Source organism: Macaca fascicularis, chromosome 5 (genome assembly GCF_037993035.2).
Source record: "Macaca fascicularis isolate 582-1 chromosome 5, T2T-MFA8v1.1".
In the NCBI taxonomy this organism is placed as follows: Eukaryota; Metazoa; Chordata; class Mammalia; order Primates; family Cercopithecidae; genus Macaca; species Macaca fascicularis.
This window is the reverse complement of record NC_088379.1, coordinates 4,990,814-5,011,770: the sequence shown is the minus strand read 5'-3', so window position 1 is coordinate 5,011,770 and position 20,957 is coordinate 4,990,814. Positions and strand designations below refer to the sequence as shown.

Genomic DNA, 20,957 nt, shown 5'->3' with positions numbered 1-20,957 from the left:
TTGGAGCATGTGCCAGAATTAGGAGCATGTGTCCTTGGATTATGGCTCCACCACTTAGAGGCTGCAAAGTCAGCGCATATCTCAGAGTGGCATCAGCAACGTGGCATCAGCAACGTGGGCACACTGATGGCAGGTCCCTGGACAGCTCTGAGGCCAAGAGGAGGCAGCATGGCACTCCACACATTCTCTCTTGTGTCAAACTAAGGGCCGGGAGACTGGATTAATTTATTCGAGGCCTTCTGTTTAAAACTGGAATTGTGAGCACACCTACTTGGCCAAGCGGGAAGTCCATCAAAGCGGAGACACAGTGCACCAGGCTGCAGTCAACCTGTGTTAAGTGCACGCCCCGCTGGTGCAGAAATTCTTCACCCACCAACATCCTGCCCTGTCCCTTGGCAGGCGTCCCACCTGAAACCTGCACTTGGGTCTGCCCCGATCTCTCCTGTGGACAGGAACCCCTTCCCCTACCCAGAACCGGGATGCCATCTGGCCTGGCTGGGTCCCCAGAACTCCACAGGGAGCTTGTGTTCGCCCATGTGCTGCCTGATGCAAGAAGAAAAGGAGCCACCACGGCTGTTCACAACACTGAGCAGTGAGTTCTCCTGGAAAAACCCAAGTCTCAGAGTCATGGAGACCTGTGAGCTCCAAGCCCAGCTCTGCCTTGAAAAAGTGCTGCATGGCCTTGAAAGTGGGACCATGACAACAGAGGCTGCTGTCACTGCTTACTGAGTGCACACACAGTCACCAGCACCCCACGCCCCTTGCAAATGCCAGTTTGTTAAAAAAAAAAAAATGAGCTCATATTTAATGAGCAGTTATTATGTGCCATACAGGTTCCAACAACAACAACAACAGCAGCAACAACAGCAACAGCAACAGCAACAGCTACCATGAATGAGCGCTTAGTAGGCACCAAGCCAGATGCCGAGTACTTTGCACATGTTGGGGCTCAGAAAACACTACCCCAAAGTACAGAGCCCCAGCTTACTGAGGACTTTGACCTAAGGGAGAGTGGAAGGCCTTGGAAGCAGGGTCTCTCTGACCGCCTCCTGCCCTCCTGTCTCTCACCCTCTTCCTTCCTGCCCCCCACTGAAGTGAGCCATAGAAACCAGAGTTCCTCTTCCCCAAGGCGGGTCATAGAAACTAGAAGCACCTCCCCAAAGCCAGCCATGAAGCCTAGAAACATGAGTCTAACCTTTCCCTCATTCTGTGCACGACCTGGCCATGGAGACGTTCTCTGACCTAGCTTGCCTGAGGGTGGGTCCTAAGACCCCCCGCCCTATACCTGGAGGAAGAAGGGCTCCCCAGAGAGGAGAAGCATCTGAGCGGACGGCCCTGCTGTTTCCCCACTCGGTCTATTCCCACCAGATCACACACTTTTTGTCCAGTCACGTTTCTACATGGCCATCCAGTTACCATCCAATCTAAGCATAAAAATAGGCCGGGCGCGGTGGCTCACGCCTGTAACCCCAGCACTGTGGGAGACCGAAGCGAGTGGATCACCTGAGGTCAGGAGTTTGAGACCAGCCTAACCAACATGGAGAAACCCCATCTCTAGTAAAAATACAAAATTAGCTGGGTGTGGTGGCGCATGCCTATAATCCTAGCTACTTGAGAGGCTGAGGCAGGAGAACTGCCTAAACCCAGGGAGTGGAGGTTGCAGTGAGCTGAGATCGAGCCATGGCACTCCAGCCTAGGCAAGAGTGAAACTCCATCTCAAAAAAAAAAAAAAAAAAAAAAAAAGAAGAGGGTTGGCCAGGCATGGTGACTCACACCTGTAATCCCAGCCCTTTGGGAGGCTGAGACAGGTGGATTGCTTGAGGCCAGGAGTTCAATACCAGCCTGGGCAACATAAAAGTATCTCATCTCAACAAAAAATGCAAAAACTAGCCAGGTGTGATGGTGCGTGCCTGTAGTCCCAGCTACTCAGAAGGCTGAGGTGGGAGGATCGCCTGAGCCCGGGAGGTTGAGGCTGCCGTGAGCCATGATCTCACCATTGCACTCCGGCCTGGGCGAGAGAGCGAGACCTTGTCTCTAAACCAAAATTAAAAAGGACAGTCCTCCCTGGGTCTTTGCACCTTCGTTTCTGAAGGCTCTTGTGTCACCTAAAACTTTGATTAAATACATTTTCTCTTGTGAACTTGTCTTTTGTTATAGGAGCGTTAGCTGCGACCCTTTCAACGGGTGAGGAAACAGACCACACTTTTGTGGCCCTACACAAACATGATCTCATTCACATGATAACTGTCATAACCATTATTCATGAGGATGCTGATGGTATTATGGGCTGACCTGTGTCTCCCCGAATTCCCATGTCGGTAAAATCCTAACCCACAGGATCTCAGAAGGTGACTGCATTTGGAGGCAGGGCCTTAAGAGAGGTCATCAAGTTAAAATGAGGCCGTTAGGGTGGGTCCAATCCAATCTGCCTGGTGTGCTCATGGGAAGAAATCAGGACCCGGATGCACACAGACGACCCGTGAGGACGCAAGGAGAGGACGGACACCTGCGGGCCAGGGATGGGGAGACCAACCCTGCCGACTCCTTGATCCTGGGTTTCCAGGCTCTGGAACTTTGAGACAATTTATTTCCGTTGTTCAAGCCCCTGGGAGGTCGACACAGATGATGGTAATGGTAACGGCAGTGAGCATCTCCCACAGCCTTCTTCTGGGCAGGCGCTGTGCTCACTGTCACCCAGGCAGTGCCTCAGTGAGCCCTGGACCGAAGGTACCCGGGGGTCTCCACGGCTTACTGAGGCACTCCCAGAGGCACCAGGCGGGTGGCACCTCGTCCAGGGCGCGCAGCCAACCTGGTGCCTTCATGCACCCGCCTAAGCTTTGGAGTGCACGTCCCAAGGGCCACAGTGCCACTCACCCTCCAGGCCAGCAGTGCATCACGGTAACTGAGGACTCGTGTGCTCCTCACGGGCACTGTCAGGATTAAGGTCAGGAAGGACCCTGTGACCCTCTGTCCAACCACTACAAGCGAGGAGGGCAGAAAAGAAGCACAGCAGAGAGCGGATCCAATACATTGTCTCAAAGTTCCAGAGCCTGGAAACCCAGCGGATCCAGCCTCCGCTGAGGCAGAGAGAACCCAGGTCCTGGCCTGGTGGGGACGGGGAGGGGAGAAGGGGCTTGTCCCACGTCACCAGCCATTCCAGTGCTGGGTTCTGGTGCAGGGGCAGCCTACGCAGCAGTCCTGGGTGGCCCCTGGTTACCACCGCATCAGCCATCCCTCACCTGGTGCTGGGGGTCCTCGCCTAGATAAGGAATTTTGGTATTTACACAGCAATATTAGCAAATAATAGTAACAATAATCTCCCATCTCGAATCCCACCACCCAGAGGAAATTTCTGGTAACGACTTGTTAAAATGTTTTCAATCATTTTTATATTTGTGTGTGCTTACGGAAGCATGTGAGGCGTGCACACGCGCACACACACACACACACACACACACACACACACACACACACACACACAGAGTCTCTCTCTCTTTAACGAAAACGGGATCACATAATTTACATCACCCTTAGTGTGCTTCTTTTAGGGAGGCGTCGGGAGCACGTGCGTGCTGGTCTACACAGATCTGGGCCGTGGTTTGCAAAACCTGCAGGGTCCGCCTGGGTGCCTGGCAAGCCCTGACTGTCAGCCATTGATGTGACGTGTTTGCGCCACTATAAACAGCAGCTGTGTACACACCACCGTGTGGCTCTTGTCACCAGATAGTTGGGGAGAGGTTCCCAGGGGAATTGCCAGGTCAAACAAACATTCTGTGTTTCAGGTTTTCAGTCAAACTCATAAAGCCTGTACCGACCTCCACCCCGAAGCAGGGACAAGAGCAATGGCCGTACCTTGGGCCCCAGATGACAGCTCTCAGGGAACTCTCTTAGGGGCAGGCTCAGCCATGGCCACTGGGCCTCCCTTCTCTTTCCACCCTCCCACTGCCATCCCCATAAAAAAGGCCCCGACTTACATAAATCACACGGCTCGGAGACCCTGAGGTGCTGGAAGCAGGGACAGAAATGATGCTCTCTGAGGAAGTTCTGGTTTCCTGAGAAAGGAGAGAGGAAGAGATTGAAGCCAGGTACCAACATTCGGGGCCTCCAGAGGCGACTGTCGGGAGTTCCACTCCAGCAGCCACGCCAGTGCACTGGGGTGTTTCTTTAAAGTTGGGGCTGGGTTTCTTTAAAGTTGGGGCTGGGTCGGGCGCGGTGGCTCACGCCTGCAATCCCAGCACTTCGGGAGGCGGAGGTGGGCGGATCACGAGGTCAGGAGTTCAAGATCAGCCTGACCAACATGGTGAAACCCCGTCATTACTAAAAATACAAAAATTAGCTGGGTGTGGTAGCGCACATCTGTAATCCCAGCTACTCAGGAGGCTGAGGCAGGAGAATCGCTTGAACCCGGGAGGCGGAGCTCAGTGAGCCGAGATCGTGCCACTGTACTCCAGTCTGGGTGACAGAGAGACTCCATCTCAATAAATAAACAGATAAATAAATAAATAAATAAATAAATAAAGTTGGGGCTGAAGGAATTCTTAGAATAAACCCACAAGCTTGGCTGAATGACTGAAAAGCTAGCATCAGACAGATGCGGCGGGCCACATGGGAGCAGAGTGACACACAAGCCGTTCCACAAACTCCAGTTATACTCAGGGACGTCATTTTCCACCGGGATTATGGGGACTCGCTACAGCTGAGTCCACTGGCCCAGGTTCTTGGGAACATGGGACCATTTTGGTCACCCTCAAGACCCTCTCTAGCTTGGCCCCCAGCTCTGTTCTCCATGCCCTCTGACCCTCCCATGGTCCCCCAAGGCTGTCTTAGCTCAAGGAGCACCTGCTCCCACCTGACACACAACTTAGAAACGGCCCTTCGGAGTCCCCTGACAGCCACTCTCTCCACCGCACCTCTGGGCTTGTCCTGGCCTTTTTGCTGCCGTCACCCCGGGACCTGTGTCCTCCTTGCATGCTTGCTGCTGTCTGGTCCACTCCTCCCTCCCAGACTACACCTGCTGTGTCCCCTGGGCTGATGGTTTTCATGACTGTCCTGCCTCTTCCCCCACCTCAGCCCCTTCCAGCCCTGTGGACACGCTCCTTCTGTGGTCCCCACACCCCTGGCTGCACCTGCTGTTCCTCCCCACCTGCAGGGAAGGGGTCTCTCCTGGTTCAGCCCTCACTCCTGGGCCACCTGCCTGGCCTTCCCCATGCCTCCTATTCACCCTGTCCAAAAGGAGCCCATCTCCACGGAGGCCTCCCCAGCCCTCAGCAGCCAAGAGCTCGACCCTCACTCTCCCCACGGCCCCCACGTCCTCTGCTGCGTCGATGGTTTCCCACCCCGACCACAGACCCCACTGCAGCTCCCTCCTCTCTCATTTTCTGAGCAGACCCTTTTCTTGCCACCCCCAACAATTCTGTCCCGCCCATCTCAGGGGTCCATCCATGCAGCCCGGGAGGCATCACAGTGGACGGGCTGATCTGTGACAACATTCGTAGGTTGAATCCTAACCCCCAGGACCTCAGAATGTGGCTGTATTTGGAGACAGCGTTTTTAAAAGGCCACTAGGATGGGCCCTAATCCGTTATGCCTGGGGTTTCTACGAGCACAGATCAGGACACAGACACACAGAGGGAGGCCACGTGGAGGCGCAGGCAGCATCTACGAGCCAACGAGGGAGAAACCACCCCAGCTAACGCTGTGATCCCGGCCTTTTGGGCTCCAGAGCTGTGGGAAGGTGGGTTTCTGCTGTGCAAGCCGCCCAGGCCAGGTGCGTTTATCGGGGAAGCCCCAGCTGCCTGACTCAGGCTGGGCACGGTGCGGCGGCTGGCGTGGGTGACAACCAGTGCCTCCTACACTCAGCGCACACCAACGAGGATGGGCAACACCAGCGCGGGACGTGGGGCCACGTGCAGCAGCGGGAGGACAACCCTGTGAGGCATGCGGGTGGTGCCCGGGCAACCCTGAGTGCAAACTTGATTCTGCATCTAGAAAGGAAGGAGAGGAGGGAGTGGGCATGACACTCCACCGCCTGTCTGCCACCTCTGCACTTGCCCCGCTCAACTGGCCCAGTTCCTCTCTATGCCCCGTGTCTCCTCATATCCTAAGCTTGGCAGCTGCCGCCGCCTCTGCCACCTCCTCCTCTAGGAGGCCTGCCTAGCTTCCTTGGGCCTCCCTCAGGCCTGGGGCTACATGCCAGGTGGACATCAACTCTGGGGTCTGCCTGCCCCCTGGGACCACAGATTTCTGCAGGCTGGCAAGGGTTGGGTCCTCAGTCATGCCCAGGATGGCCCAACACCACCTGCTGTTTGCAAAGTGGACAGCTAGTTCTGAGGTCCACTGTTCCTGGGCCAGGTCGAATGTTTTACAGGCCAAGATGACAGTTGCATACATTTTATATGAATACATCGAAACACCCTTTGAGTCTCAGCGTCCTTCTCCATCCCCCGGCACCGCCTCCCTGAGGGGTTTTCCGTTTCTGAGGATTAGATCAGGGATGAGGCACGTGAGGTGCTTAGCACTGAAAAATTCTCCCCACTATTATTTCAGCTCAAGGTGGGCGCAGGAGATGACCTTGACAGAGAACCGTCTTCTCTGCAAAGCAGACGAACATTGGGTGTTTTAGAAGAAAGATTCCCTTAAGCTGAGCACACCAACAGCAGCGCAAGAAAGTCTCGCAGGCTCCGGAGGAATGTTTCACAGCCTCCAACTGTGCCTTGGTACAAATGGGAGGGCGGGAGTGTTGGCCGGTTTCAGCACCGGGCCAGGGGTGGGGATTGCTCTCTGCATGTTTGAAGGAATTGGGCGGGGCAGCCAGGTCACTGTCTTCATTCCCCTCCCTGGGCTCAGTCTCCAGCTCTGTGATGGGTGGGGAGGAGTCAGAAGGGAGCTGAGTAGGCCTGATTTTCCCCAGTGGGAGGAGGCTGGAGCTTTTTCTGACTTTCTCCCTACCCGACTCCACTCGCACAAAGGTGCTTGGCAATGGAACTTAACATCCGTATGTTCTCCCAGGCCCCAGTACAAGCGCCTTGTTCAGACCCACAGAGATGGAAGGGCTGGGAGCTCACCTGGCTCTAATCCCCACCAGCTTTGCCTGGCCCCAGGGAGGCAGCTGTCCTTCTATAGCCACTGGGGAGGCCTGTCATTAGGGTCACATGGTCTGACCCCTCTCATCTCCATGTGAAAGCCGAGGGGCTGAGGCTCAGAGAGGGCTAGTGACTTGCACCAGGTCACACAGCTGGGAGGAGGCAGAGCAGAACTCCAATGCCAAGCCTTGCTCTACTGCTCTTGGCCACCGCTGAGAATTGCCAGGACCGTCTCGCTCCCATTCAGCTGGAACGGCCCTATGTTTGGTCTCAAGAAGCCTGTTTCCTTCTTCCTCAACGGCCCCCACAGTCTCCAGCTTCCTCCTGGGCTCCCACCCACGGTAGCCATCATGGAGGCCTCTGTGCACGGGGGAGGCCTCACTCTTAACTTTTCCAAAGGAGACCCACCTTGGAAACCCACAGCCTAAGGGACCAGCCTGGCCAGTCCAGGCTTCCTCCACTGAAGTCACCCAGCCCCTGGCCAGAGCAGGGACCCCTCTGAGCTAAGCTGTCCCTGTGGCCACCTTCATTGTTCTTGGGGGTTACCTTGGGCTACTCACAGGCACAGGGCCACCCCCTTCCCACCCCAGGGTCCTGAAACCCACGTTCAGTCCCCTGAAGATCACTGGCTTCTCAGACACACCACCCAGAGCCAGAACCAGACTGGGCCATCAGCCACAGCTCCAGGAAGCCACCTGTGACCACCACCAGCTGGGCCTGGGCCCCTCTCGGTCACAGCACCTCTGAGCATCCTGCACATCATGCCTGCCCATCCACATCTGTCTCCCCCACCAGACGGGGGCTCCTTGGGGGCAGGGACCCCTCAGGTCTTATTCACCTCTCTGTTCACGGTGCCCAATCCCAGAGCGCACACGGTAGGTGCTTCGTGGCTTGTGTGTCAAATGACCATATGATCAAATGCCCGAGGCAGGCGGCACTGGGGACAGGGCAGCTAGGACCACATCCTTCTCACCTCCGCTGAGCACCCTGGCCAGATGCCAGGGACGTCTGACTTGCCGTCTGTAAACCAAAAATTAAATGCTAGGGCTCCCCGGCCATCTCAATGGACTCTATCCAGTTGGCCAGGGCACCCCAAAGTTAACCTAGAAGACTAGATCTGGCCATGATGGGAAGCAGGGTTCAGACAGGCCTCACTATGCCTGCCTCCCTTTGGAATTCAGGAAAAGCCCACCAGCATTTAACATCAACACAGACCTTAAGTCTGATGAGAAACATTTACAGTCTATTCTCTCTGAAGCCTGCTACCTGGAGGCTTCATCTGCGTGACGAAACCTTAGAGGCCACAAAGAGACATTCCTTTCTATAGATATTAGCTCTTTCAACCAACTGCCAATCAGAACATTTTATGTTTATTTTTTGAGACAGGGTCTCACTCTGTTGCCCAGACTGGAGTGCAATGCCACAATCTCGACTCACTGCAACCTCCGCCTCCCGTCTCAAGCGATTCTTGTGCCTCAGCCACCTGAATAGATGAGATTACAAGCATGTGCCACCATGCCTGGCTAAGTTTTATACTTTTGGTAGAGAGCAGTTTTCACCATGTTGGCCAGGCTGGTCTCGAACTCCTGACCTCAAATGATCCACCCACTTCAGCCTCTACTGTGAGCCACTGCGCACAGTTAATCAGAATTTTTTTTTTTTTTTTTTTTTGAGACGGAGTCTCGCTCTGTCGCCCAGGCTGGAGTGCAGTGGCCGGATCTCGGCTCACTGCAAGCTCCGCCTCCCGGGTTCACGCCATTCTCCTGCCTCAGCCTCCCGAGTAGCTGGGACTACAGGCGCCCGCCACCTCGCCCGGCTAGTTTTTTGTATTTTTTAGTAGAGACGGGGTTTCACCGTGTTAGCCAGGATGGTCTCGATCTCCTGACCTCGTGATCCGCCCGTCTCGGCCTCCCAAAGTGCTGGGATTACAGGCTTGAGCCATCGCGCCCGGCCAATCAGAATGTTTTAAAATCTACCTATAACCTGGAAGCCCCTGCTTTGAGTTGTCCCACTTTCTGGACCAAACCGATGTCAATCTTACATGTATTCTGACTGATGTCTCATGTCTTCCTGACATGTATAAAATCAAGCTGCATCCCAAACACCTTGGGGGCCTGTTCTCAGGGTCACACGAGGGCTGTCATGGGACATGGTCACTCATATTTGACTCAGAATGAATCTCTTCCAGTACTTTACAGTTTCCCTCTTTCCGTGGACAGGTCCTTGTCCTCGGAGAGCTCCCATCCCCATGGTGCGGAAGGGGCAGCCATGCGATCAGGGCCACCTTCTAGGCTGTGGAGAACAGTGAGTACTCCCTCCTCCCTACTGCAATCTTGTCTGGGGCAAGGGGCTCAGAGGTCGGTCTCTTGCTGAAAAGCAACCCTGAGGCAGGGACAGACTGGCTCCTGTGAGGGTCCTGGAGCCCTGCAGGCGCCAGCACAGAGGGGTTAGGACTGGGAGTCACTTCTCCTCTTGGACTAGCAGGTAGCATGGAGAAGCCACTTCCGGCTGGGTGTCGAGTTTCCAAGAGCAAGTGAGGTCGAGGCCCCCAGGAGTGGTCCAGGCCCGCCTGCCTTCTGTATACTCTCTCCTTAACTGGTTTGCGCCTGACAGAACAACACAGAGCAGGATGGCTCTCCCTCCCACCCCCAGGCCAGGAAGCGCCAGGCCCTCCGGGACAATCAGCTCCAAGGGGACCTGAGATGTGTACGGTACGAGAACCATTAGGCCGGGAGCCATGCCAGTCCCTGGACTCGGTGCTAAGAGGCCAACCGTTCTCAGGCTGCGCCGCCCCCATGTGTTGGCAGAGGCCAACTAGCCCTCTGTTAAAAATAACTGCTTCAAAAGCAACTGCAAACAGAGCCCAGGAAACAAGGACGTCTGAACAGGCCCCGAGCACAAGGACGCCTTCCTCGTCTGCTGGCAGCATCGGTGGTTAAAGTGACCCCCGCCCATTAGACCAGTGACCCGGAGATCAGCACGGGCTGGCATCAGTGTGGGGGGTGGAACTGCTGCTGCCGCCTGGCCAGAGTCAGGCCTCCTGCAGGTCCCACGGCCAGTTCCACAGCAGGGGCCAGACCCAGGAGCTGGAGCCAGCCGCCCCCCACCCCGCCCTTGAGGGGACCTGGCTGTGGTCGTGGAGTTCCCTTTTCCAGCCCTGGTCAGTCTCAGTGTGGTAGGAGTTATTAAAAAATTATTTTAAGGGCTGGGCATGGTGGCTCACGCCTGTAATCCCAGCACTTTGGGAGGCCGAGGCAGGTGGATCACGAGGTCAAGAGATCGAGACCATCCTGGCCAACATAATGAAACCCCTGGCCAACATAATGAAACCCCGTCTAATAAAAAACATAAAAATTAGCTGGGTGTGGTGGCACACGGCTGTAGTTCCAGCTACTTGGGAGGCTGAGGCTGAAGAATCACTTGAACCCGGGAGGCAGAGGTTGCAGTAAGCTGAGATTGCGCCACTGCACTCCAGCTTGGTGACAGAGCAAGACTCCGTCTCAAAAAAAAAAAAAAAAAGAAATTATTTTAGGCAGATAGAAAGGAAAAGGGGTCCTTGGGCAGTTTTCGTTTTCAAAGCAGTTCCTAGAGCCAGGCTGGCATCCTTTGATATGCAAAGGCAGGCCACTAGAAACCGGGTCCACTCAAACATGGCGATTCCTGCGGCCTTCTTGCCCTTGCCCCACATGTTCCTGGCAGCGGGGCCGCACTCACATATCCCCATGTATGTAGAACATCATGGCGCCCTGCATTTGCATATTAAAAGGCTAGGGTGGGAGGGCCAGCTTTTCCATGGGCTACGTGAATGACATGCCTGGTCAAACCAACCCCTGAGACCTGTTGAACCTCTATATATACCTGGCTGGTGTCCACCCCACTTGGGGTTCCTTCCCTTGGCTTTGGGGCCCCCCTCCCTCTTTCTCTGTACTAGGGAACTTCTTCCCTCTTTTCTTGCCTATTAAACTCTCCACTCCTTAAAACTACTCCACGTGGGTCTGCGTTGTTTTTTCTAATTCAACTTGAGACGAAGACCCTGGCATTCCTCCACTCATTGGAGCCACATCATCAGGAGGCAGGGTGGTGTCCCCATGCACACATGCAAGCCACAGTGTGGTCTGGTGGCCTCGGCATGAGAGGCTCCCTCGCTCAGGTCCCTTCCACAGGCCTTCCGTGGGCACGGAAGGATCTCACAAATGGTGTCGGCCCTGTGGTCACATCAGAGTCACACACCATGGCTTGCTGAGGGAAGGGCTGCTGCCTTGCTCATCTCTGAGACCCAGGGCAGCCTTGGGGTAGCTTGTAGAATGAATCATGGACTGTAGCCACCATTTGAGAGGACGACAACATTCACAATGTGCCAGCTAGCTGCTGCCATCCTGGACAAGCTCACAGCGGGATTTCGTCGCGTGACTCTTCTGCCACCGTGGAAGGTAGAAAAGGGTAGATTTCCCCTGGGGCCCCTCCCCTGCCCAAAGCAGAGCCGCTAGGAGAGCATCAGGGACACAGGTGGGAAGCCAGGGCCCCTGCTTGCCCCTTTGCGGGCCTCCAGCCCTGCCTGTTCTGCTGGCCAGCAGGGCAACTGCCCTTCCAGGAGGAGTCCGGATGCCGGGCATCCTGCAGCTTCACTCAGACAGGCCTCCACGCGAACGCTGTCCTGAACCCCATCAGACACTCTGAATGCCCCACTCTGTTCCCTGCAGGCACAGCTGCTCAAACAAGAGCCTACACCTGCCGCTATAGGACATCAGAGTCACTCAGGACCCCCAAGGTAGCCTGCGTGGTGGACTGGATGAGGCCTCCAGGACACCCCACATTCGGGAGGAAATGGGAGGCCAGGGGTTGCTGAGATCCACAGCAGGAGCAGGATCAGGACGTGGCCTGACGTGTGGGCCTTAGGGGTGTCCTCAGGTCCTGGACCACCAGTCAGATGGGGCCATAGACCACCCTCGGGTCCCAGACCACCAGCCAGATGGGGCCTGCCCCAAATCACTAAGCTAAAGGGAAAAGTCCAGCTGGGAACTGCTTGGGGCCAACCTGCCTCCCATTCTATTCAAAGTCACTCCTCTGCTCACTGAGATAAATGCAGATCTGATTCCTCCTTTCAGAACTCCGAAGAATGCAATCACTTTATCTACCTAGGACCTGGAAGCCCCTCCATGCTTTGAGTCATCCTGCCTTTGCTTTGAGCTGTCCCGCCTTTCCAGACTGAACCAATGTTCATCTTACATATGTTGATTGACGTCTCATGTCTCCCTAAAATGTATAAAACCAAGCTGTGCTCTGACCACCTTGGACACATGTCGTCAGGACCTCCTGAGGCTGTGTCATGGGCACACATCCTCAACCTTGGCAAAATAAACTTTCTAAATTAACTGAGACCTGTCTCAGATTTTCGGGGTTCACAGACGTGAGGGTGGTCTTGGGGACTGTTTGGGGCCCCCAACACTGTCGTTGTCCGCCAATTTCCATGGCCATTGGAGTTCATCAAGTGAGTGAAAAGGTCAGCAGGACAGTCCACAAAGGCTCTTAGATGCCTCTTGGCTGTGTGCACTCCAAAATTTGTGTGTTGGAAACTTGGTGTCCCTTGTGACGGTGTTGGAGGTGAGGCCTTTGGGAAGTGACTGTTCATGAGGGCTCTGCCTTCCTGAATGGATTGATGCCGTTACTGTGGGAGTGGGTTAGTTATCTCGGGAGTTTGACCCCCTTTTTCCTCTTTGTTCACGAGCTCTCGCCCTGTCTCCCCCTCCTGCCATGGGACGGCTCTCACCAGATGCCGCACCACGCTCCTGGATTTCCCCTCCTCCAGAACCATGAGCCGAATCAACTTATTTTTAAATAGATTACCTAGCCTGTGGTATTCTGTGATATCAACAGAAAACAAAGATGCCCTTGTTCCCCCTGTATTATTGCTCACCTGTCTACCTGTTTACCCTCCCCACCTCCTAAGCCTCGCTGCCCCCATCTTGCAGCCTGTGGGACTGGACAACGAGCCTGTAGAACCTGGTCAGTGTCCTCTTAACTGTACAGAGATTGTGCAGGAGCAGTGAAGAGAACATCAGAGACACCAGTAAATGCCACCAACCTTGTTTCTGTCTTCAGTTCTGGCTGCTTGTCGACACGCCGGATGCCAGATGGAGGAACCTGTTGACAAATTCCCAAGAGGGAAATGATTAGAGTTATTTTCCACGTTGCAGGGGCCTGTGTGGAAACACAGAAGAGGGAGCAGGACATGTACAGACGTGCACTCGGACTCCACCCTTCAAGCGTCCCTGAGCATCCTCTCTGTGCTGGAGTTAGTGCCGGGCAGTGGGTACCTAGATCCCAGTCCCCGCCCCCAGGGGCTCACAGCCCAGTTGTGGGATGGAGGCAGGAAATAAACAGGGAAATGGCTGCTGTGCACAACTGCTCCCACAGGAGGAGGCGTAGGGTCTTGAGGAACCTGGGGGGCAGGTGGAAGATTCTTCTCTGAGGAGGGGGTGTTTGAAGGAGTTTCAAGTCCCTGGCTAGGATGTAGGATTGACTGCCTGCATGTTGAGGGCAATGGCTGGGCCCACCTGCAGAGACAGCTGGGGCTGCAACCTGGGTGGGAGCCAGCCTTGGGGAGGAGGACTTGGGGGGCAGGGCTCTAAGCTGAGAGGTGGGAAGAGCGAACCTCAGCTGGGAAGTGGGCCTGCTCCTTAGGGTATGGGGTGAAGAACAGGTGTGTTCGGTGGGAGCTGGGCACAATGCTCAAACACTGGCCCCGCCCTGTCACTAATTTACTCAATCTCTGTGGCTTCTTGTGCCTCAGTTTCTCTAGCTGTCAGCTCTGCCCAGCCACCCATGTCAACAGCCACTACCATCAACATAACAAGGTCACCCAGCACCAAGCGCCCCCAACATCCCTGGCACTCTGGTCTCTTCTAATTCAACCTCAAACTGCCTCAAGTCTTCGGTTTTCTTTTTTATTTTATATTTTCCACCTACGAATGAGCTAATACGAATTCTACCTTGTCAGGTCACTGGATGAATTTAATAAAATTAAGCAGAGGTCATAAAGCATCAGAAAAGTGCTTTGTGAGTTGTTGTATATAAATGCTAGTTGCATTAGTGCAACCCTTCTTGTGCATGGGGGACTCAGTGAATGTCAGCTCTCTCTGCCCACCTTCCATCCTTCAGAACCTGGGGCACTTGCACCTCCTGGGGCCTCCCTGAGCCTCAGCCTGACCTGCCACCCCCTACGACGGGCTGGCACCATGCTCGCACACCCAGCCTGACCCGCCACCCCCTGAGACGGGCTGGCACCATGCTCACACACCCAGCCTGACCCGCCGCCCCCGTGATGGACTGGCACCGCGCTCACACACCCAGCCTGACCCGCCGCCCCCCGAGATGGGCTGGCACCGCGCTCACACACCCAGCCTGACCCACCGCCCCCGTGACGGACTGGCACCGTGCTCACACACCCAGCCTGACCCGCCGCCCCCCGAGACGGGCTGGCACCGCACTCACACACCCAGCCTGACCCACCGCCCCCGTGACGGACTGGCACCGCGCTCACACACCCAGCCTGACCCGCCGCCCCCCGAGACGGGCTGGCACCGCGCTCACACACCCAGCCTGACCCGCCGCCCCCCGAGACGGGCTGGCACCGCGCTCACACACCCAGCCTGACCCGCCGCCCCCCGAGACGGGCTGGCACCGCGCTCACACACCCAGCCTGACCCGCCGCCCCCCGAGACGGGCTGGCACCGCGCTCACACACCCAGCCTGACCCGCCGCCCCCCGAGACGGGCTGGCACCGCGCTCACACACCCAGCCTGACCCGCCGCCCCCCGAGACGGGCTGGCACCGCGCTCACACACCCAGCCTGACCCGCCGCCCCCCGAGACGGGCTGGCACCGCGCTCACACACCCAGCCTGACCCGCCGCCCCCCGAGACGGGCTGGCACCGCGCTCACACACCCAGCCTGACCCGCCGCCCCCCGAGACGGGCTGGCACCGCGCTCACACACCCAGCCTGACCCGCCGCCCCCCGAGACGGGCTGGCACCGCGCTCACACACCCAGCCTGACCCGCCGCCCCCCGAGACGGGCTGGCACCGCGCTCACACACCCAGCCTGACCCGCCGCCCCCCGAGACGGGCTGGCACCGCGCTCACACACCCAGCCTGACCCGCCGCCCCCCGAGACGGGCTGGCACCGCGCTCACACACCCAGCCTGACCCGCCGCCCCCCGAGACGGGCTGGCACCGCGCTCACACACCCAGCCTGACCCGCCACCCCCTGCGATGGGCTGGCACTATGCTCTCACACCCTCTGCTAGTTGCGTGGCTGCATCTCCATCTCTCACCTGCCACTCCCACGAAGGTGAAGGCTGCAGCCAACCTGCGTATCCCACAAACAAGACATACAGGCTAGCACATGGTAGGGGCTGAAAAGTGTGTGCGCAATGAAGGAACTTATCCCATCTCCTGCCTGCAAAGCCCTCGGGGTCACGTAGATTTCATGGCGGCTCCTTTCTGAGGACAGAGCAGCAACTCGGAGCTCTGAGAGATGGTGACTGGGTTCCATGCGCGAGTGCATAGAAAACATTTCTTGTTTATAAATTAAAAAAAAATATATATGGCTATAAACGTAATAGGGCCGGGCGAGGTGGCTCATGCCTATAATCCCAGCACTTTGGAAGGCCGAGGTGGGTGGATCACCTGAGGCCAGGAGTTCAAGACCAGCCTGACCAACATGGCGAAACCCCGTGTCTATTAAAAATACAAAAATTAGACAGGCGTTGTGGTGGGCGCCTGTAATCCCAGCTATTTGGGAGGCTGAGGCAGGAGAATTGCTTGAACCCAGGAGGCAGAGGTTGCAGTGAGCCAAGATTGTACCACTGCACTCCAGCCCGGGCAACAAAGAGAGACTCTGACTCAAAAAAAAAAGTAATAGATGTCTCTTATTAAAAGTCATAGAAATCATTAAAAAAGTGTAAATGAAATCAAAATAATTTCTAATCTATCACTCGCTTTTTGTTGGCTGCCTTCTAGTATAGGTGTACCTACAAATGGAAGGGGTTCAGTGTACTTACACAATCTTTCTTTTTTTTTTTTTTTGAGACAGGGTCTCACTCTGTCACCCAGCCTGCATGCAGTGGTACAAACACAGCTCACTGCAGCCCCCACCTCCTGGGCTCAAGCAATCCTCCTGCCTCAGCCTCCCAAGTGACTGGGACTAAAGGCGCGTAGCACCACACGCAGCTAATTTTTCATTTTTTGTAGAGATGGGGTCTCACTATGTTGACCAGGCTGGTCTCGAACTCCTGGGCTCAAGCAATCTGCCTGCCTCGGCCTCCCAAAGTGCTGAGATTACAGGTGTGAGCCACTACACCCAGCCCACAGACACAATTTCATATCCTACATATTTGCTTAAAAATGTCTTGAACATTTCCTCAGTTAATTAAATATCAAAACATGCAACTTTAAGGGCTACACAAAATGGATAGATAAGAATTTTATCTCTCTACTCCTCTCCTGATCTTTCTTTCTTTCTTTTTTTTAAGACAGACTCTCTCTGTTGCCCAGGTTGGAGTGCAGTTACGTGATCCCAGCTCACTACAACCTTTGCCTCCCAGGTTCAAGAGACTCTCGTGCCTCAGCCTTCTGAGTAGCTGGGATTATAGGCATGTACCACCGCATCCAGTCTTGTTTTGTTTTGTTTTGTTTTTTGAGATGGAGTCTCGCTCTGTCACCCAGGCTGGAGTGGAGTGGTGGGATCTCGGTTTACTGCAAGCTCCACCTCCCAGGTTCATGCCATTCTTCTGCCTCAGCCTTCCGAGTAGCTGGGACTACAGGCGCCCACCACAATGCCTGGCTAATTTTTTGTATTTTTAGTAGAGACAGGGTTTCACCGTGTTAGCCAGGATGGTCTCGATCTCCTGACCTCATGATCTGCCCTCCTTGGCCTCCCAAAGTGTTGGGATTACAGGCGTGAGCCACTGCACCCGGCCCACACTATTTTAGTAGATACGGGATTTCACCATGTCCTGAACTTCTGACCTCAGGTGACCCATCCACCTCAGCCTCCCAAAGTGCTGGAATTACAGGCATGAGCCACTGCACCTGGCCTCCTCTCCTGATCTTTCTAACATTTTATTTATTTCTAACTAACATTGCAAGGGCTCCATTGCACACAACTGGCACATACTTCCTGTAAATGGAGTATTGGCTCAAAGAGAGGAGTCACGTTTAGGGCTCTTGAGATTTTTCTGGCAATTTCCCAATTTTCACCCCTACTAGCTGCATAAGAAGCCTGTGTCCTTGACTTCTAACCAACATGGGGCTCACACTTCCTTTTTATCTTTTTATCCCAGCAGGAAAAAGGAGTATCTCATTATTTTAATACGGGCATCTCAACAATTAGCGGGATCTAACGCCCCACCCCATGTTTACGGGAAAGTCCACGGCAGGAGTGGTGGTGGACTGTGGGGGTTGGCCTAGCCTCATCGCCCCGGAGACTGTGGGGGTTGCTGGGGCCCATGCTTTTCAGAGCTTTTATTGCAGCAGGATTTGCCAGCCAAATAACATCTGCACAGAGCCGCGACATCCCTGGAGGCCACACAGAGGGTCTCAGGATGACCAGGCAGGGTGGGGGCCCCAAGGAGGCCTGTGCCAGGGAGCAGAGCCTCAAAGCCACACAGCTGGTCAGACCTGTCATCATTCAGACTCAGAAATCCAAGTTAGGAGAGGGGATGGGCCTGGGTTTGACACCCCACAGAACCTCACAGCAGAAGTGAGGGCCGGCCTCAGGCCCGTCCTGAAGGGCGCCTTTGTTCCTGAGATGAGGTTACACTTGATGTCAACTTGCGTCCCTGAGCTGCCGTCCCAAGGCCATTGTGCTCAGCGTCCACCGGGCCCCACTGTCTAAGGATGCTCTTTACTGTGGGGGCCAAGCCCCATGCAGAGCAAGGCCCCTGGCCAGACAGCCTGGCACTGCTGGGACGGTCCCAAAGGACCCTTTGACGGGTTCTCGAGCAGACTCAAGGAACAGGCGACACTGGGGACGAGGCTGTCCTGTCTGACATCACCCTGCTGGGTTCTGCCTGAGAAAGGGAGGTCTGTGTGACCCACGGCCCTGTGACGATGGCTACATGAGGTCATTCAACAGCCTGCAGGCACCTGCCCGGCAGACGCTCTGACAGCCGCTCTCCCCCACCCGGCCTGGCCCAGCTGGCTTCTGGGAGCACTAAAGACGGAGAATCTTCAAAAGGGAGCTGTGGCTAAAGAGATGAAGCCTCAAGACCAGACCCGTCCTTGCCAGGGCCCCTCTGCCCCATCCCATCCATCATCAGGCTTGGGGGCCGCACTCCAACACACAGCCCTGTCCCACCAGTGCTCCCCGGACCAGGCCCTTGGGTCAGACTCCTCTGAACCCTCTTCTCAATTAGGCCTCGACTTTTACCCAGGTCTCCACCATCACCCTCCCAACCCATCCAGTCTTAGGCCTGCCTGGCCCCGTTTCTGCGAGAATCCTGCAAAATTAGTTTGGCAGGAATCCCCGGGCCTAGAAACCTAATCTCCCGCCACTTCTGATTGAGTTCCTCTCCTTTCTTTGATGTCTCAGTCCTTAGCCCGTCTTTGGCAAGCATCTCGTGGGGTCAGTTCAGCAAGAAGCCCAGGACCTCGAGCGACTTTCCACCCGCCACCCCATCGCTTCTCATTGGCTGCGATCCCCACTGTCTGCCGTATTCAGAATCTCATCCCCTCTCTCGTCCCTTGCGATGGTCCTGACTCCTGCTGGGAAGAGTCTTCCTTACCGGTTTTAATGAGTGCCAGAATAATTTTCTTTAGCAGGGAGGGCTCAGGGAATGCATAAGCAATACACAGAGGGGTGGTCGGAGTGATACGATGAAGCATAACTCTAGGGGCCTCTCTGCAAGGAGAGTGATGGGGCTCAGAACATGCCACCCCAAACAGGACTAGCAGGCCAGAATGTGCCACCCCTAACATGCCCCTTTGGCATAAGGGTTATTTTGAGTTGATTACTGAGGGAAACAGTAGACTCAGAAAAGCATTGAAAACCAAGTAGAAGTGACCATTTTATAAGGGGAATTGAGATCTCCAAAAGAAACCTCCAACTCTAAGGGTGTCTCCTTTCTGCACCAGGAAGATGAGGGTGACCCGAAGTCCCTGGGTCTCTTCTCAGTGGAGAAGGCACACAGCATACCTCCCCCTTGCCTAAGGTGCCCCCCTGTCCCCCCCCACCCCCCCACTCAACATAACTGTGCCTCCCCACACCCTTCCTTCTTCGTTGTAGGGAATGCTGTTGTTTCAGACTGAGGTCAAAACTGCCTCTGACGGCTGGGTGTGGTGGATTACACCTGTAATTTCAGCACTTTGGGAGGCCAAGGTGGGCAGATCGCCTGAGGTCAGGAGTTCAAGACTAGCCTGACCAACATGGTGAAACCCCATCTCTACTAAAAATACACACAAAAAAATTAGCTGGGTGTGGTGATATATGTCTGTAGTCCCAGCTACTTGGAAGGCTGAGGCAGGAGAATTGCTTGAACCCAGGAGGCGGAGGTTGCAGTGAGCCAAGATCTTGCCACTGCACTCCAGTCTGGGCAACAGAGCAAGACTCCGATTCAAAAAAAAAAAAAGGAAAAGAAAAGAAAACCCCAAAAACAGAAGCAAAAAACCCCAAACTGCCTCTTGGAGATCTGCCCCTGCGTGTCCTCATTTCTCTGGGCTACCTTTGCACATACACAAGGTGCATGTGTTAATAAGCTTCTGTTCTTCTGTTCATCCTTATCTTATTAATCTGTCTTTTGTTACAGGATCTGTCCCAACTAAGAACTATAAAAGGTAGAAAATTATGTTTCTTCCCCTTCTAGGAGTCATTGTCTCCCTCCTCCCCTCTCACTGGATACCTACATTGTGAAGGAATAAAGAGTGGCTGAATGCTACCATCAGAAGGTTAATTTAATTGTGAAAATGAGAAGCAATGAGCTAAAAAGGGTTAATCTGGGAGGAGGAGAGACGACCAGTCCTCGAGTCTCGCTCTTTCATCAGGTCTGGCAGCCCACAGGACACCCCGCCTTTGTGATGACAGTGATTTTTAATGGTGAGTGGGCTTGGGGCATTTCCCATGGGGCCCGTTAGAAGTCTGCTACGTTTTCCTCCAAACCCTCCTTTCACCAACGCTCTGTGGGGCTGGCTCTTCCCTTGCTCCTGGAAGAAAGCCTCGGCTGCTGCCAGTGCCCTCAGTACCTCGTTACCCACCTCCTTTGTGGACAGAGGGGTTGCAGCAGGCTGGGTGGCTGGGGCAGGAAACACCTAAAACTCCTAACTCGGACTCCCTGAGCTGGCGTGGCTGTCCAGAAGGGGCCTGAAGTGGCGATGGATGTGAACAGGCTGTATTTGTTTAAGCTTTGCTACTTGCAGCCAAATAGCTAGCACTTCTGCATGCTGGTCTTTGGCTCGGCCCTTTTCCTTTCTTGCTGGTCTCGGGCTCGCTGAGGTCACTGGACAGACAAGGCAGGCTGAGGAGGCTGGCCTGGCACGTGCCCCCACCCTGCCCTGCCGGCTCCCCGCTGTGGCTGGGCTGTTCGTGACCTAGCGAGCTGACGCTGTAACCAAGCCATTCACACCCAGCATGTGGTGTGGACCTTGCAGAGTGTAGTTCCTTGCTCTAGGGGACCAAACAACACATTTTAATTTGTACCTTGAAGATACATCTCTTCGCCTTCTGCAAACATCTGGCCGCACCTGACACATAGCGCGCAGGAAGGGTGGTAGTGCTTCTCCCCGGCCTGTAAAAAAAGCACAAAACAGAGTGTTTCTACTAAAGCCAGAAAGGTCAGCTGGGTCACAGTGCCCGGCACGGATACAGCACGCTCTGCGCACAG

The 20,957-nt window shown here is 55.1% G+C and overlaps 1 protein-coding gene across 50 annotated transcripts in view; it reads right to left on the bottom strand.

Moving 5' to 3' along the window:
* ABLIM2 (actin binding LIM protein family member 2) overlaps nucleotides 1-20,957 on the bottom strand; it is a 218,272-nt gene that overhangs the window by 97,875 nt on the left and 99,440 nt on the right. For all 50 annotated transcript variants that reach the window (XR_012434605.1, XR_012434606.1, XR_012434617.1 and 47 more), the window contains exons 7-9: nucleotides 20,774-20,861; nucleotides 13,165-13,223; nucleotides 3,975-4,052 (exon numbers count right to left, since the gene is read on the bottom strand). Coding sequence is in view for 16 of the 50 variants with exons in the window: in XM_074039373.1 (XP_073895474.1) it covers nucleotides 3,975-4,052; nucleotides 13,165-13,223; nucleotides 20,774-20,861 (225 nt within the window). In the remaining 34 variants the exon portion in view is untranslated. The remainder of the gene's footprint in view (nucleotides 1-3,974; nucleotides 4,053-13,164; nucleotides 13,224-20,773; nucleotides 20,862-20,957) is intronic.